The sequence below is a fragment of the Chamaea fasciata genome, unplaced genomic scaffold, assembly GCF_029207755.1.
Source record: "Chamaea fasciata isolate MVZ Bird 193981 ecotype frontalis unplaced genomic scaffold, bChaFas1.0.hap1 SCAF_1, whole genome shotgun sequence".
NCBI lineage: Eukaryota > Metazoa > Chordata > Aves > Passeriformes > Sylviidae > Chamaea > Chamaea fasciata.
Window position 1 is genome coordinate 130114459 of NW_027094086.1, and position 17570 is coordinate 130132028.

General features: G+C 37.1%; 1 protein-coding gene across 3 annotated transcripts in view; it reads right to left on the bottom strand.

Moving 5' to 3' along the window:
- Positions 1 to 1111: 1111 nt before the first annotated feature.
- ANKIB1 (ankyrin repeat and IBR domain containing 1) overlaps positions 1112 to 17570 on the bottom strand; it is an 86829-nt gene continuing 70370 nt past the window's right edge. The window contains exons 11-20 of one of the 3 annotated variants that reach the window (XM_066197648.1): positions 16542 to 16672; positions 12348 to 12482; positions 11706 to 11792; positions 11551 to 11617; positions 11035 to 11180; positions 10270 to 10448; positions 9675 to 9726; positions 6337 to 6430; positions 4652 to 4785; positions 1112 to 4301 (exon numbers count right to left, since the gene is read on the bottom strand). In XM_066197648.1, coding sequence (XP_066053745.1) covers positions 3549 to 4301; positions 4652 to 4785; positions 6337 to 6430; positions 9675 to 9726; positions 10270 to 10448; positions 11035 to 11180; positions 11551 to 11617; positions 11706 to 11792; positions 12348 to 12482; positions 16542 to 16672 — 1778 coding nt within the window. In that variant the 3' untranslated portion in view covers positions 1112 to 3548. Of the gene's footprint in view, positions 4302 to 4651; positions 4786 to 6336; positions 6449 to 9674; positions 9727 to 10269; positions 10449 to 11034; positions 11181 to 11550; positions 11618 to 11705; positions 11793 to 12347; positions 12483 to 16541; positions 16673 to 17570 lie in introns of all 3 variants that reach the window. The other 2 variants (XM_066197638.1, XM_066197657.1) reach the window with 2 other exon arrangements.

Here is a 17570-nt window from a genome sequence, read left to right on the forward strand (position 1 = left end):
ATTGGGTATGAATCTGATGGACTGGTGCACTGTGCATTTCCACATGGTTCTGTTTTAGGTTCTGTAGTGAACAGCTCTCTTGTGAGAAAAGCAGTTTGCATTCCCTTAACTCCCAGAGTGACAACTGATGCTGTTCTTGAGATGTGTTGCCCAGTTATTACTTGCATAAGTAACATACATCTGTCTTTGCAACTTTTGGGTCTTAATTACTCATTCAAGGTGTAGTAGAGCCAAGAATTCACCCCAGATTTTGTGAGGTCTTTGGTTTTTGGCCCTCATCAGGGACATGGGTAGGTAAAGCAATGGCACAATGACACAAAATGACCACGAGTACTTGGTTCTTTCAAGGCATGTTAAAGCTGTCTCTTGAGCCAGACAATTGCTTGTAAAGAAACTGGGTATCATTGTGTCCGTGTTTTGGCTTCCATTCTCACCAGCCTCCCTGAGTATTACAGTGGGATGCTTTCTGTGAGGCTGCTGAGGCACTGGAACAGGTTGCCCAGAAAAGTTGGGAATGCTCCATCACTGGAAGTGATCAAGGCCAGGTTGGATGGAGCTCTGAACAGCTTGGTTTAGTGAAAGGTGACCCTGTGCATGGAAGAGGGATTGGAACAACATGGTCTTTAAGGTCCCTTCCAACCCAAACCAGTCTGTGATTCCATAATCACAGATCATTGGCATGCTCGGTGGAGGAAGTTGATGACATTACTGTAACAATGAACAAAACAGTTTAGTGTTATTAATGTAACAGAGACACTCTGGAATTTCCTGCTAACAATGGAGAGTGGATATTAAGTGGCACTTAAGTAACACTAATTAACAGAATCTTTCACAAAAATTAGTCCCCCCTCTTCAGCACCACTATTTGTAGTGACAAGGCATTACTCCACAAAGAACAAGTGCACAGTATGGCTGTAGCAAGTAAGACAAATTCTATTTTAGATTTTTTTCAAAGCTTAATGATGGTACCTTATATTTACAAATCAAAACATTCGGCTTACTACATGGTGTCCAACTAATCTGCACAGTACTGAACACACCCTAAAAATGTCTATCAGCAGTCTCCAAGATCTGCTAAAGTAAGTCTAAGATGTAATGAGACAGAACGGAATTAGTTTAAGTAATAAATGTTTAATCAAAGAATTTTACATATTATTAACAGCATTCATTTGGCCAAACATCTACATGGTTGTAGTATCCTACTTGTATATAAAGTGGGAATGTATCAAGTATAGACTATGAAAGTGCAAATAACAATTCAAGGTTAGAGTAATTTTTTTACATTATAAAATTAACAGGTTTACAAAATAGTCTTGCCAAACTTTTATTTTTGAATTGGAAAGTCAATGACTATGGTGTTAAAATAAGTACCAAGAAAATACAAATTTAATAGTCTAATTTCATGCTCATAAGAGTAACACGGAAACAATGGATATACTGCACAACCTAACCAAATTACATAAAACCAGAACCCACAAACTTCACTATCTTCACAGAGAGCACTCTTACATATCTTACTGCAACTTTGCAAGACATCTCAATGCAATACACAATCTTTTTGTGAGAATCTTTCTATTCGGAAATTACCATTCAAGGAAGCTATGTGAGTTAAACAACTTTCAGACCAATTCATGATGACAGTTCATGAAGGACTGTTTCAGCTGAAGGACTTTATACCTATAGGTATTTTTCAAAGGCTCAATATTATGTCAGGAGTAGGGTGGCTAGAGGAAAAGTTGGAAAAATTATTTAGACTACTCTAATTCATTCTCTCTAAAGATGCTTGAAAATGGGCAAGGTTTTTTATGGGATAAGGGTAAAATAGTCTTATTTCATTTTTTACTAATATGAACCTTGTAACTGCAAGGTTCCAAGGCTGGATTTGCATGAATTAGTTACCAAAACACTCACTTGAACTCACAGTAATCAATACATAAACTTTGCTATCATGACACTTGCCTATACACACTCAGTAGTAGTAAACTTTTATATCATATCAACAAATCTCTGGTAACAGTTAAGCAAAACTTAAAATGGAGTGTAGGCAATTTGCTCATGTTATGAAAAGTTTTGATTATATGTAATTAAAACAGCCATTTGAACAACTTATTCTAGTTGTAATTACATACTGTACCATTGTATCTCACTAACTGTAGATTGATGCTTTTAAGCAAATCTAAAACCAGTATTTTTGTTTTTCACGGTACAACAACTAGGAAAAGGTTTTTTTGTGGTTTTTTTTTTTAATTTTTAATTTTTTTTCCTTACACTAAACAGTAATCACACAGCAAATGAATATTGTGCAATTGAACAAATACCTAGTAGTGTTTTGTATATGCAAAAACACTGACTGAACGTTTAGTTATTTACTGTAAAGGCAAGGCCATGGGTGGTTTCATGGAGGTCTTTGCAATTAATAGCATAGTTACTCCAGAACAAACACTGAATTTGAATTACTTGTTTAACTGTGGCAACTATCCAGTTGGGTTAGGCAAAGGCACCGTAACATGTTGAGCAGGATGTGTTATCTGAACTTTTAATTGTGGGACTGGCTAATATATGAAAATTCTGTATTCCTATATTTTTTATAAAATGTTATCATTAAAAGTAATTGCACTATTAGTGCATAAAATGCTTCGTAGAATTATGAAAAAAAAAAGAACTATGATTGCACTTCCATTAAAGTGTCTCTTAAAATACAGCATAGCTGTTGCTAACTCACTGTATTTTAATATTTAAAATAACTGTTTAACAGCAGCATTAGGTTTTATTAACTTAAGATACAGGCTACATTTAATTAAATGCAGTCACCATGGCAACATATGCCAGTTAAATTTAGAGAAGCAATGCTACCCAGTGGTTTCTTTCACTGCTAAGAATTGTGGGATTAGTTGGATAGAGTAACACTGCACTGTTTCATTAGGCTACTGCCAGTTAACTTTTCACAGTTTGGCACATTTGGACTGTAAATAGACATGAAAAAATCTTTGATTTTAAAGGGAAATAATATCCCCTAAAACTTGTTCCTGGAGCAGTACTACAGAGAAGCATTAAATACCTCCGTTCACACTGCTAACAAAAATGAAAAATGAGTAAGGAAAAGTTATGGAAAACAAAACCAAAATGCAAATGAACTACTAGATGTTATTTTGGTGAAATTATGAGTTCTAAAAAATGGAATAAACTATTTCTTAGGAAAACCAACCAAAATAATCAGTGTAAGCCTTTAATCCGTACTTTCAAGTTAAGGATCATCAACCTAAGGCTAAACAGATGCTGCATTGTATTAGGAATGTGGAATACAACCTACTTATTCCTTTTCTCTTGAGAGCAAAAAGGCAAGTACTACCTAGTTAAATGCAAAGGATATTCCTTGAAAGGTTCACATTATTATGAAGAACTACAATTCAAGAGAACTCCTAAATATCCGTTGTTATGTCAGTGGTTACAACTGAGCTGCAATTATGTGGATCAAAGCCTCCATAATGCTTACTCCACATACTGTACCATCTGTCACTGCCATTCTTTTACTCCACATTTATATTTATTCATACCAGATGCACATGTTCAGTCCATTCACTTGAGGTTTGAGGAGTCTGACTTGAACTATCTCCTGAAGCATCTAGGGTGCTTGTTACCTCCCTGTTATTATCACCAATTTGTGATACTGTTTCACTTGGAATAATGTTTTCTTCAGATGTGCTTTCCTCCGTTTGGGTTCCTCTGCCTTCATTTTTGAGTGCATCCTCAAACAGTGCATGCTCTTCCTGAGGCGCCAGCCCTGTGTCTGTAAGATTTGGTTGCCCTGCTGACCCGTCTTCAGTACTGGGTTGCTGTGACTCCTCATCTGTTTCTGTACTTGTTGAGGGGATCAGAGCAATACTCTGTGGGTTCATGTCATGAAACCAGGCCATAATATTTCCAAGCAGGTTTTCATTGGTATTGGGATCTTGGCTGCTGGAATCAGCATCACTGGATGTTGAGTATAATCCACTTCTTGTCTCACTGCAGGGGTGGGAGTGAAGACGATCAGCTGAGAAGGGATCGTTGCCTGCACCCAGTCTCATCAGACTGTCACCAAGTTCTAGCAGCTCAGAGCTGCTCAAAGCACCCCTTGGGTTGTCTATACTTATGGGAGCAGAGTCCAGTCTTGTAGGCAAAGAGGTACCTATTGCTCCTAAAGATGCCTCATTATTTAGAAAGTCTCTAGTTTCTTCATCTATGGCCAAGCCAGATTCTTGTAATGACAGCTGAATAGCTAGCAGGATGTTTGGGTCATCTTCATCCAGAGAACTCAGAGCCTGTGGAAATACATAAGGTTGCTCTCAGATTGAAACTTGCGTCTTGTTACATATTTTGGGTGAAAAGTCATTTTGACTCAAATCTGAAATTCATTCATTATTCCTACATGTCCTTTATCAAAATCAATTTTTACCAGCAGAGCTGACAACACGATGTAAAAGGGAACTATTGTTATGTCAGTGACTGTTTAGCAATTCTTACCATTGTGAATGTGTAATTTGTTGTCCTAGATTCTCTCCCTTTCTCCTTGAAGAATTAAGAAAATTTGCAGAGACAAAATGACACGGAAAGGCAGAGCAGAGGAGAGCAAGCAATGCAGAGAGAATGGAAAAGAGATTAGGGGAGATACCTGAAGAGAATCCTGGTTTTCAGAGCGACTGACAGGGGTATAGTCATGAAGCGAAGAGCTGTGCAGAATACCCATAGAAGCTGAACTCACCATGGAGGTGCCATGTCTTCTACTGCTGCCACCTTCCTGAGTGTCTGTTTGGGCAATCAAAACAAAAGCGGTTGAAAAACCAGCCAGGAAGCCTCCTTTGCTATGATTTACTGACAGAATCTCTTTCTTCCTTTTGGATTCTAGTTGTGTAATTTTACTCCTTTATTCACTCAGAATGAAAGAATCCAACCCCTTCCTTCCACATCAGCTCTTACACAGTGGTCAAACACCAGTCCCACTGTTTTAGGAGTGACTGCCTGGCTCATTTGTCCTTTCTGCCCTCAGTACCCTTCTCTGTGAAAGCATGGGCAGAAGGGGCAAAGTGCTTCTAAGGCACATACATGATTTATGGAAAGCCCTGGAAATTACTGCATGTGGACAAAAATACAGGATGCATTTACAGGTGGATTACAAATCACTTTTGTCCATTTCTCTCAGCTGTAATGTTAACATTGTAATAATTTTTACTGTAACATTGCAGCACAATTAAGAGTAGAGTTGTTAGCGAATACTTCAGCCATTACTGACTTTGCTGTTTTCTTAAATCCAACAAAAAATAGAAGTAAAATGCTGTTTCCAGAAAAAACTGCTCTGTAATAAAAATAAATATAACTCTTTTGACTTTGGAAAATGGAATTTTCCAGTCCAAAACTCAAAATGTGATAGACTGAAATAAAATAATATTCTCTTGCATGCTTTAACAGTGTGCACTTGGCCATCAGTACTATATCCAAGCATTCAGTTAAAATCTAGTCCTTGAACTAACAATCAAGTTCTGCATTTTATTTGTAATAGGGAAGAAATGAAGTTCACCAAAATTTTGATGACTTTTTCTAAAATAAAAGGTGCATGTGATCCTTTCTCCTCAATAATGGATCTCTCCATTTGGTTTTTAAGAAAAAGCTGTGTGTTAAGTTCCTGAGACATGGTAATGAGAGTTCGTGCAGCATGGCTGAGACTGAGCACACAGACTGGCAGCTCTGCAGAAACAGAGTCACAGTATGATTTGGATTCGAGCTATTTCTGGGCCTTTGCTAGGGTTCTGGTAGAACTGAGCCAGCCCAGACAGCCAAGTCACAGAGAGACCTTAAGGGACTGCACTACCAGCCCTCAGAAGAGCAGCACTCTGGAAGTCACAGCTCAGGCCAACTTCTTTCCTGGCTGCCTTTGCCAATACGGCTTCTGAGCAGAGTTTTGGAATACAGCCTTTAAGGTACTCTTCCACAGGCCTGTAGCCTCTACATTCTATGAACAACTGGCTCTTTTCATTGGTGTAGAGGACGACCTGGTGTATCTGAGTGACCTTCAAAATTTCTTCAGAAAAGCAAACCTGCGCTGGACAGCTGAGGAGTTGTTAGTGGGAAGATCAATGCATTTCTCTTTTAGAACAGCAGCAGCCACAGTGAAGTCAACAACACTTCTAGGATCACATAAAAAAACCTGCAGAGACAAGCCTTTACGTTGTATCCTGGAAAATACAGCAATGTATCTGAAACTTCTTTCAAGTGTATCCACAGAAGAACAAACACTGTGGTCATTACTAGCGATTTCTGAAGTGGGAAGAGGAAAAAAAGCAGCCCCAGAGAGGTCCGTACCTAATGTACTCTCACTGGGGTCATCAGGGTCTGGAGTATTACTCAGCAGACTGTGCATGTCTCCACGTCGACGCTGTCTGTGCCTCCTCCGATACTGAAATTCAGCATATTCCTGCATAAACCAAAGGTTACAAAACACAGGGCAGCATGCAGTACTATTTTTCTGAGTAACAAGCATCACATTTTTATAAAAAAAATGTGTGATTTTATATGCTTATTATAAAATCACCCACTTTCAGAAAAATGAATTGCAAGTTGTATCATGCGACTCTTAACGCAAGTAACAAAAAAAATCCAAGGTAATCCTAGATCTATAAAACAATGAATTAGCAAAAAAACCCAAAACAAAAATAAAAAAAAAAAACCCACAAAAAAAACCAACAAAAAACCTAGATGTACTACCAACATTTTAATACTTGCAATCTCCTTTTTTACCAATTCCAAGAACACATTTCTTGTTTAAAAACTTTGATGCCGAACTTTATATATGCACACATTGACACACTTTTTAATAAATGCATACCCACTGATTTTAGAACATAGAAACAATTGATGTGAATTAGACCAATAGATTGTCTCAGAATCTCTACTGCCAGCAATTGGCAGTAGAAAACAACCTTCAAAACACCACAGAAAGCTAGTAGACATTCACTGGGACTTGAAGTATTTTTCCCAGTCTCCAGGACACTATGGCTCCAGACCTTCTTAAGCCACATCTGACACTCTTCTACTGGACAGTCTGTGATGGATTTTTATTCCATGAATTACAAATTTCCTCTACTTTTGCTTAACTCAAACTGCTAACGAGCCATACCTTATGGGTTTGAACTCCTGCAGCCTGTATTTTCTCCTACTGTGTGTGCTTAGACAGTTTATATAGCATTTATGGAAAAGACTCTTGACCACATCAAGCTAACATCTCCAGGGGTAATTATCTTAATACTGAGATCAAGTTGCGTATCTTTCCTAATATGAAAGAACTAGTTTAATGCTCGAAGAGAAGTTTCCAGGTATCTTTTCTGGTATGACTGACACTGAACCTGTGTAGGTAGCACCTTGTGTAATTTCAGTTATTCATACACACAAGGCAATAAAACTATGTACACAGGTACTCACTATCCTCTTGCAAAAAGAATATTGTTTTTTATTTCGGTGAGCTCCAAGTTAGGAAATCTGTAATCCAAAAGGTTCATTTGGCCAAATGATTTGAGAAAGATAACAGTACCATTAGTTTTCCTTTCCTATATTAACTCTTCCTCATCAACATCTAAAGTACCTAAAACTTAAATCCAGAAGTGTTATTTCTCTTACACGATGACCTTCTTAATGTAGATGGTATTATGAGACTATGTTTTTTTTCCATGAACTTTCTCAGACCAATTATGAGACTTCCTCATAAATGACATATGCAAGAGAAAAGGAATAGTCACAAAATCACGTGTGTGGGCAGATTTTCATCCATGGAAATTGTAAGAACATAAAAAAGTAGCTTTATTGAACCAGACAAAAGGTCCATTTAGCCCAATATTCTGTCTTCAACAGAGGTTAGTAGTATATGCTTGTTAGTCTATGGAACACTGTAAAGAAACAAGGCAAACATGAAGTGATTCTTCTCTAAAATGTTCTTCCAACTTTTAGGGATCTTAGGGATTTTCTAAATGCAAGGCAGTGCCTCAAACAACAGAAAATCAAACCTGGATATAGAACAGTATAACTGATTTATTTAAAAAATACATAATTATATCACGCTGAATCAGAAAAGAAATCATGGCAAGTGATCACTGAACACTAAGATTTGTTCATCATACCAGATCTTAGCTCTCATTTGTTTGCAATAAAAGAATCGGTTTTACCAAGAGCCATTTAATTTTTGGTTCCTTATTGACCTTTAGAAAGAGATCTTAATTACTATTTATGAAAACTTATTTCTTATTACATAGAACAATTTTCTACATGTGAGCAAAAGAAGTTTTAATTTTATTGGCTAGGAACATCTTGGTTTCACACAGTGTCCTACAACAACCAGCATTCCTTGCTAAAACCAGTAAAATTTTTTCTATAATAATCTGCTTTACAGAGTCATTCTACTACTTGTCAGTAAAAGTACAGCTCTAGGTAAAATACTTTGCAGTGAAATTCACTAAAATAAACAAAGATGACTATTATTAATTCTCTAAAATTCCTTTAGCATAGGTGGTTGCAAGTATTTGTGACAGCTACATAGCAAAGAAACCAACTTGCATCACACAGTGCCACATTTAGGCAAATCATAAAAACTCATAAGCAGATCATCTAAGCACAGCTGCAGTTGCACCTCCTGCTAAACAGCTTTTCAGCACATTTCTTACCAGCTTCTTCTCATGAACGGTTCCACTGATGATACAGTAACAACATCACAATGAGTTTGATGTTGTCAGATGTGGAATTATTTCTAAAGAACTAAAGGAACTGGACAGGAGAAGCAGCTGATTTTTTTGCAGAGAAGCCAGCCATGTTCTCACCAGCGTGATGCTCACCAACAATAGCAAAGGAAATATATGGGAAAAAGTACATGGAGTTTTGTAGGATGTTTAAAAATGACTAGCTAGAAGGAAAACAAGGAAATGTTGAAATGAAGTTTCCTTCCTGACCGAATGCTTTAATCTAATGTTCTCAAAACATTAACTAAAAATTAGGATGATAAAGGAAGGCCTTAGAGGAAGCTTCTCATTTTTCAGAGCAGAGTCTCAAAAACTACCTAATTCTTTCCCGTTTACAGATCATAAAATATTGATTTAAAAAATAATGATTTTCATTCTTGGTAAAGTAGGAAAAATTAATGTCATTTGAGTATGCAATTTTCATCCTACTTCAATACATAACAATAAAAATAAATATTTGAAATATTTAACATATTTAGGAGTATGCCTGTATGTTTTTGTTGGGATTGTGACAGAGGATGGAAATTTCTTAGAATTTCTGTCAAATTCTGCTGAACTGATAGTGCATCCAAAAGTAATTTACACAATTTCATACATTTATTACTTTGAAGTTCTCCAGCACACAGACAACAGTTTATATTCAATTTTAAAACTGGTTATGTACTTGGAAAACAAATGCAAAACAGCTTGTCTAATGCCACCTTAGACTACTCATCCATGTTGGAGGCATTGTTTAGAGTCACTGCACAATTAGCTACAAATATATTTCCTTCTATTGTGAAGTAAATGAAATGGAAAGCTTAACCAACTTGAAATGCTTTGACTCAAGATAAGGAAGCTCTTCATGCAGATTGTGATCATACCTGTATTTCTAGCATATGCAGAACTAAGTCAAAAAATTAAAAAGAAATAGTTTACCTCTGGGGATGCAAATCCTAAATACTCCCAATCCCATGTTCCACCGGCAAAGCTGTAAAATGGAAAGATATACCATCAAATTTAGAAGTAGAAAAAATACGAACAACCTCCAGAGCTTCAAAACCTATTGAAATCTGAAAACCAGTGCAATTGTAGCTCTCTAAACGAAACAAGTATTCCCCCTTAATTCTTAACTCAAAATTTATTTTGAAAAATTGTTGACTATTCCAGAGCTGCCTGCTATGTTTATCAAATACTTAAAGAGATTTTTCAAGTGTACCGGGGATCTAGTGACAATCTTGATGGAAAAAAGTGAAATGGAAGCCATGACATCTAATCATTAATGTATCACAAGTGGGGAAGCAATTTAGGTTGCAACACACAGAGAAGTGATTCTCAAAAAGAAAAATACATTTTTCCCCAAAGGCTGTAATTCCACAAGGATGAAATGTCCAAGAAAATATCACTACTACAGATATTTACAAGCGCTACACTTAGCATCTACCTCACAGTCAGAGGACAGCAGTGGATTCACCCACTTTGGCAGCTATCAGAAGAACCTCTTCTGACTTGTGCAGTGTTTTGGGTGGATTACCTGCGCCTGGGTGCTTCTGGAGAGTCTGCAGGAGCAACCCCACGGGCCACAGAGGCCAGGAACTCCTGTCGCTTCTGCTGCACGAGACAAGCTGCTCGGATGATTTTATGGCGAGGTGTCCGAAGGTAAGGCCTGTTCACTTTCTGTGCAAGGTCTTCAGTGACCATTTCTAGGTCTGTCTGCAGGAGTTAATAATACAGAAAAAACAGTTTTACGGGGAAATGTAAATCAGGAAGAGCTCTTCTCCATAAATACTGAGCAGAATGATACCCATTTTCCTGAAAATACTTTATGAAATCCCGACATACCCCAAAATATCTGCCCCACAGCCTACTCTTTTACTGACCTACATTCTGCCCTCCAGCTTGAAGCAGGATTTCCCTGCACTCTGAAATACTGAACATCTTCAAGGGACAGGAAAGGAGGCAGCAGTCCCAGGTATTCCCCCAGTTTTGCCTCCTCCCAGATGTCAAGCACGTCAGAAGGGAATGAAAGGAAAGAGAAGCTAGAGAAGGAGATGAAGACTGAAGCTAAAATGTTACCCTGAGAAAGCAGATTAACAGTAAATTTTCTTACTTTCCCCTTCCATCTGTCCTTATCCTTTTCCTTTGCAAAGTGATATAAAAAATATGCTACTTTTTCAAACTTGGTTACAAATATAAAACAGGTATGTCAGTTTTATACTACAAAAATGGCAAACAGACTGATAACTAATATATATATTAAAAAGTGCCATTAGGAAAGTAAAATATATCCATGCATTACCTGCATAAGTTCAAATATTTCTTTCTTTGTGCTTTTAGGCTCCAAAAAGAATCCATATGGATAAGAACACTTAAGAATGCGGCGAGTTTTTAGAAGCTCTTGCACTGCATCTTCAATGAATGTGGTATCAGGACAGCCTCCCTCAGCTGCAATATGAAACAAGCATTAGGAAAGTATTTTCCTGCTGATGTCAGCATTACTTTTGTGCATATCAGTTAAATATTTTGCAAGAAAAGAGCAGCAAGTTCTCAATGGCTGCAGAGTGTTCTTACTAAAAGAAATAAGCACAGAACATTAACTTCTACCTTACTCTAATGCTACTTCCTCCTTGAGGCTTTGGAATAGGTAAGATTTACAATACATTTAACTTTCATCCAATGTTTACAAATTCTAGTACTGGAGGGATGACATCACACAGCAGACTTGATGTGAGCACTATCCAAAAAGGAACAGTTTAGCCATTAACTGTGTTGATGTGATTTCAAATCAAAGGCACAGATCATAGCAAATACTTACTTCCACTTAGAGCTCTACTCAACTGCTCCATCTTTTCTTTGGCTGTTTTTAGAAGGCGCTGTTCTAACTAGAAAAAGAAAATAAATACAGTAAGATAATTCTTTTTTGACTAATAAAACAGAAACAAACATCAATAAAAATGGCTTGACCCACACCTGGTAGCTAAGTTCATGGTTCTTAAATCTTGTATAATAGTGCATAAACCTATCAAGCTCTTGAAATCTTCTATGCTTCTTTTCAGCCTGGAAAATAATGGAGAAACAAAAGAAACCAAAATAAATCTTATAATTTAATACAACAATCACCATTAGATATAATTAAATAATGAACTGTTTCTACTTAGACTATATATAAAGTATTGTACACAGTGCTAAGTGCCACATAAGCAAAGAAAAAAATCTTAATTTTTGAAATTCACAAGACTGCAAATACTGCAGCCAAAGAATTGATACACTGTCTGTGCCTGCTATTTAAAGCAACTTTCCAGAAGCCAAAATTAAGGCACATCTTCTGTAGCGCACAGCAGCTAATTACAGGACCAGCATGCTCATTTCACAAAAGGAAACCATGTCACAGAGAAGTAAAATGACTTGAGTAAAGTCACCAGTGGTTGTTAACAAAGTCAAAAGCAGAAATCTTATGCATCCACAAATAAGTAGTCCTTTCTTTCTTTGATATGTTTAAGGTTGTACTTTTCCATTTAGAACTGTGGTTTGGAAGAATTTTGATTGAACTTAGCCTGAATGGACAATTGCAACCTTGGTGCTATTTTTCAAATCCACACATTCATTTGTTACCTCTACTGTCATCTCCTTGGACTGCTCCTCTACATGCTGAATAACTTCATAGCGAGTGCATCTGTAGTAGCCTCCAGTGGAAGAGCTGTGCTTCTTCCATTCTTCTAAGCATATCCAGCAAAAGTCATATTTGCACTTCAGAAAAAAAAAAAAAAAAAAAAAAAAAAGACAAAAGGGAAAAAAAAAACACCCAAGAAGTTGAAATGTCTTAGGTTTGCAGTTAAGCATCATTATTCCTTTATGGACAACTCAATTAAAAGCATTCTAGGTGTAAACAAATTTTTGAGGAGCCTCAAAAAAAAAAGCTTCCCTATTTTACTTACTCAGGAGATCTGTTTATCAAACCATGCCAGTCATCATTTTTGTTCCTTGGATCATTAGACTGCATTGGATCTACATGTTAAGTTTTAAGTGAAGGAAATAAATGAAATGGTAAATACAGGTGATCAGGCCTAGGTTTTTGTTATTGTTAAAAAAACAGTCCCATTTCTTTAAATAACACAGAAACTATTCATGAGAAAGAATGAATTTTTTTTTTCCCAATATTACTTAAGAAAACATGATTACTCAAGTTTTTGTCCTGTGGTGTTCCTAATACAAAATATTGATGACAACTAATAAAGCAAGAGAGAAGTCTGAACATAAACTTTGATGAGTGATTACTTCCAGGTGAAACTTTTCTGCACTGACTAAAGTGCTTTCAAAATAGGTGAAACCTTACAAGGAGGTGTAAAGTGACTTATTCAGGCTTCTCTGCATCAGAGAAGATCAAATATTCTCAATTTAGCAGTGAGTTCTCAGCTAGTTAATTTCAAAATAACTGGAAGCTATTTATGGATGGATAAGCGAAAGACTTCACAATTTGGTGAATCGTATTTATTTCATCTGTCTTATAGATGAGGAGAGAAAATTTACATTAATTAATATTAGGCCTTGAGTATTATTAATGGCATTTGATAAATTAAATTGCATTTTTTGTCTCTTTGATAAGTTTAACCTTTCCAGGAATACCTACTCCGTACCAGATGTGTTTGTTTGTAGTTATTTTATACAATCACTTAGATATATTACAGGAAGGAATGAAATCTAATTCTTGCATTGTACTTCTGCTAATTTTGTCTCAAAAATCAGCAGTGCCGATTTTCTTCTAAAAAGAAATGAAGACTAGAATGTTTCTTCTTGTTATTGTGCTGTTCCTTCTTGTTTTCAAGCATTTTTTAAAGTAGCTGGCTTATAAAAAATGGTGAGAAGTGCTGAGAATGAAGTACAAGAACAACTGTGTATAAAAGTGTTAAGTGAGTATCACTGCATCATTTGCCTACCATTCAAACCCATTCATATTCATTGTAAGAAAAAATCATTACAAAATATTCAAAAGATCATATGAAACAAGGTATTTCACAAGCAACTGAACTAATAAAGCTCAACTTCCTATGAATTTATGTATATATGCTTCTACTGCAACAATCTCAGCTCTCCCAAATTATTTCCCATCTGACCACTCCATTATATTTATCTTTAAATCTCTCATATCTCCAAAAGCCTCCTCAAAACCCAAGATTCACACAGTGTTCCCAGTCCCTCCTCCCAGTATCTCAGTCTCATGAGACATTCAAAACCACATCAGCTGTTTCTACACACCTCCCAAACTCAAAATCATTTTCGAGAAAGACAAGAAGGACAACTTTGGAAACTACAGCCTGTCAGGCTCATTTCAGTGCATGCTAAGGTCATGGAAAAGATTACCCTGGGAGGTACTGAGAAACACCTGGAGGACAACGCAGTCATTGGTCACAGCCAGCACGGCTTTATGAGGGGAGGTCCTGCTTGTCAAACCTGATTTTATTCTGTGACAAGGTAACCCACCCAGCTGAACAAGGGAAGCCAGGTTGATGTGACCTTTTTGGATTTCAGCAGAACTTCTGATACTCTCACAGCCTCCTTCTGGACAAAACGTCCAGCACAGCGCTGGATAATCGCATTACGCAATGGCTTCACTTGGACACAGGACTCAAAAGAATACTGAGTTTGCACTAAATTGGGAGGAGCTGTCCACTCCCTCAAAGGCAGGGGAAGTTTCTTCACTTAGAAGGTGTTTGGGCCCTGGAACAGGCTCCCCAGAGAAGTGTTCACAGCACCAAGCCTGACAGAGTTCAAGAAGCATTTGGACAACTCTCTCCGGCACATGGTGTGGCACTTGGGGTGTCCTGCATAGGGCCAGGAGTTGGACTTGTTAATCCTGATGGATCCCTTCTAACTCAGCATATTCTAGGATTAACTCCTGAGCTCCATTTTATGTGTCTTTATGATGGCTGAGCCTTGTATCATCACCACCTGGGCTCAACAAATCCCATCTGCTGCCTGGCCATGGTCTAAGCCAAGCAGAACAGGTAATTGCCTAGCAGGTAACAGCTGGGTAGGTATTTCAGCCTGTCTCTTGGTGGCAGAACAAATGAAGTCTCTGCACCATACAGCTACCAAGTTTCATGAAACTTGCAGCAATTTATTATCTATGAACCTCCTCCTGTTCCTTGAAATCAAAGTACCCATAAGGCTAAAAAACAACTATAGATAGTGGAGTGAGAGAGCAGGGCTGAGTAAGTCTTGCCTCGTTAGAAGCTGCACTCATAAAACAGCAAGAAGATGCCTGCTTAAGTACAAAAAACAGGGTTTTATGAGTAAGGAGTATCCCCCTCTCCACCAAAGGACATGCTAGATTCTGCTAAGAAGCCACAGCCCATCATGTAGTGGGCTTGAGCAGACCACCCTGCAAAAAAAGGCAGAGGCTTCATCAGGGATTGTTACTTCAGCAGAGGAAGCAACAAGCGAGGTGACCACTATTCCTTGTGTCCAAGCCCTGCAATGATCTTTAGAACACCCTTCCTCACCATTCTGAGGGGAGGCAGCTGCTGTCTGCAGAGATTTCTCCATGACAAAACAATCTGTTTTAAGGACACTTCAAGCTGCCTATAAGCATCAAAAAAGAAAAGAGACCTCTAGTTGTCAGCTAGTGCCTTAGAATGGCAAATTACCTACATCCATCAGTGTTTATGGGTCAAAGTCTTCTCCAGCCTGAAGGCACTTGGTTCAGCTGAGCTCACTGGCAACAGCTGCAACAAACATACCTTATAGTGTTCCTCTCTATAGTGTATACATACTCTAGAGAGTTTTAGAAGCACAGAATTTATGAGCGCTTTTAAAAATCATTTAAGACAAAAACCCCATAAAACCCCAAGCCAGCAAACTTGGCATAAATCAAAGTGTAGGAGAATGTTCTCTGCTGCCAGTGATACCAAAAAAAGCCCCAATCTCCAATTCGTATCACAGAAAGAGAGAGAATATGTGACAATATAAAGAAAATGGGATCTGCACAGCAATAGAGAGAGACTTGCATATTTTCAGAAAAATAAAGAGAATTACTTTCTAAATCTCTTAGCCTTTTATTATAGGCCAAATATGTCAAGTGTTCGCTACTTTCCTATTTTTAATGATGCTCCTCAAAGAGGTAATAGTTGTAGTTATATAGGATATTTCTGACATAAAGAAACAGTTTTCTAAATATGCTGCTTTTAACTAACTTGAGCAAAAAAGCATTTTCAAATGATACTGAACTCATGGCAAAAATATTTCTTCTATTTTGGTAGCACAGTGCAAACTTGTGACTAATTTTCTGGCTGCTGTCATCAATAAATTTCCTTTGGAATCACTCTTTGCTGTCTTTTCATTCCTACTGATTAATTCCTGTTTACAGTTTTCCACCTAAACTTCTTTTGCTTTGTTGCTGTGTTAGAGAAATAATGCGAAAGAAAAATACAGTAAGGCAAAACCTTCATTAGAGCTAAGCCTTCCTTAAAATCTTACATCTGCCAATTCTGTCCTTTCTCTTCTAAATTATTAATGATGATTAAACCATCAATTATTTCTGCTTCATACTGTATGGGTAATTATTCTTAGGTGTTTATGAAATTTCAGTCAATAAAATGTACACTTGCCAACCGAACAGATTTCAGTAAATATTAAACATTTTCTAAATACATGTAAGATTTGCTTGTTATCTAATTTTTGCAACAGGTTTCACTAGCTATCAGGCATGACTCTTCAGAGGTTTTGGACCTCTGTGATCCTAAAATATATACAGGACATACAAAGCTGAATTATGATTCCTCAAGAAATCCCATGATGGGTCCTTCTTACCTTTGCACACTGCATGTGGTTGCAGCCCTCATTCTTCTGGATTGGAGACTTGCAGTTGGCGCAAGGTTTGGAGTTGGTCAGTAACCACAGGCAGTTGGCAGCGTCCTCATAGGCCTCACTCACTCCCACAACTTTTTAGAGGGTGACAGGAGGATGTGGAGCATGCAAAAACACCGAGGTTGAAATTGTACTTGTGCAATCTTTTGTGAGAATCAGATTAAGAATGATACAAGTTTCCCTATTTCTTGACAAAAACTGAAGTTTTTCCATATTTCTCACATATATTTTATCACTACATTTTGTAATTTATACCTATATAATACTAATACACTTATTATTTCAATGTATTTCCACACATCTATTTTAATACAAATTTACATATAGTATATGTGAGAATTACAATATATAAAGGTGCAAATACATATACAAAAAATTGGTATGGTTTGACAAAGTAGGGTGTATTTTGCCTCTTTGTAATATTTTCTATGCTTTCCAAAATGTTTATATCATACTATGGAAAGGCTCTGAACTGCAGTAACCAAGTTAGGTATGTATTCCAATTGCTGTCATCTTTACTTTTTTTGTTAATGTTGACTAAGAAAATATCTGTCCTGTGTAAACCCAACCTTTATTAGTTTTTTTTAGCAAATACTACATATCATTAAGCCATTTCCTACAACTGCCTTGCAGTTCACCCTCAACCTTACTTATTATTATCACCTATTGGCTTGAATTAGCTTTAAAGCAATAAAAATCTTCATGGGAAACTATCATGGGAGCAGACTGGGCTAAAAATCAAACTTGGACAGGGTAAATGAAGTTCTATGCAAGGAATAAATCGACGAATTAATGAAACAAAGCTTTAAAAGGAAAGGAAGGAGTTTTGCATACTGAACCACGCATGTATTTGTGGGGAGGAACGTTCTACAAAGAACAGTCTACCATAGTGCTGTAGTTAAAGTGTAAGCAGCCTCTCATTCAGGACTATAATTTTCTTCCCCTTTTACCCTGTTTTTCAACCAATGTTGA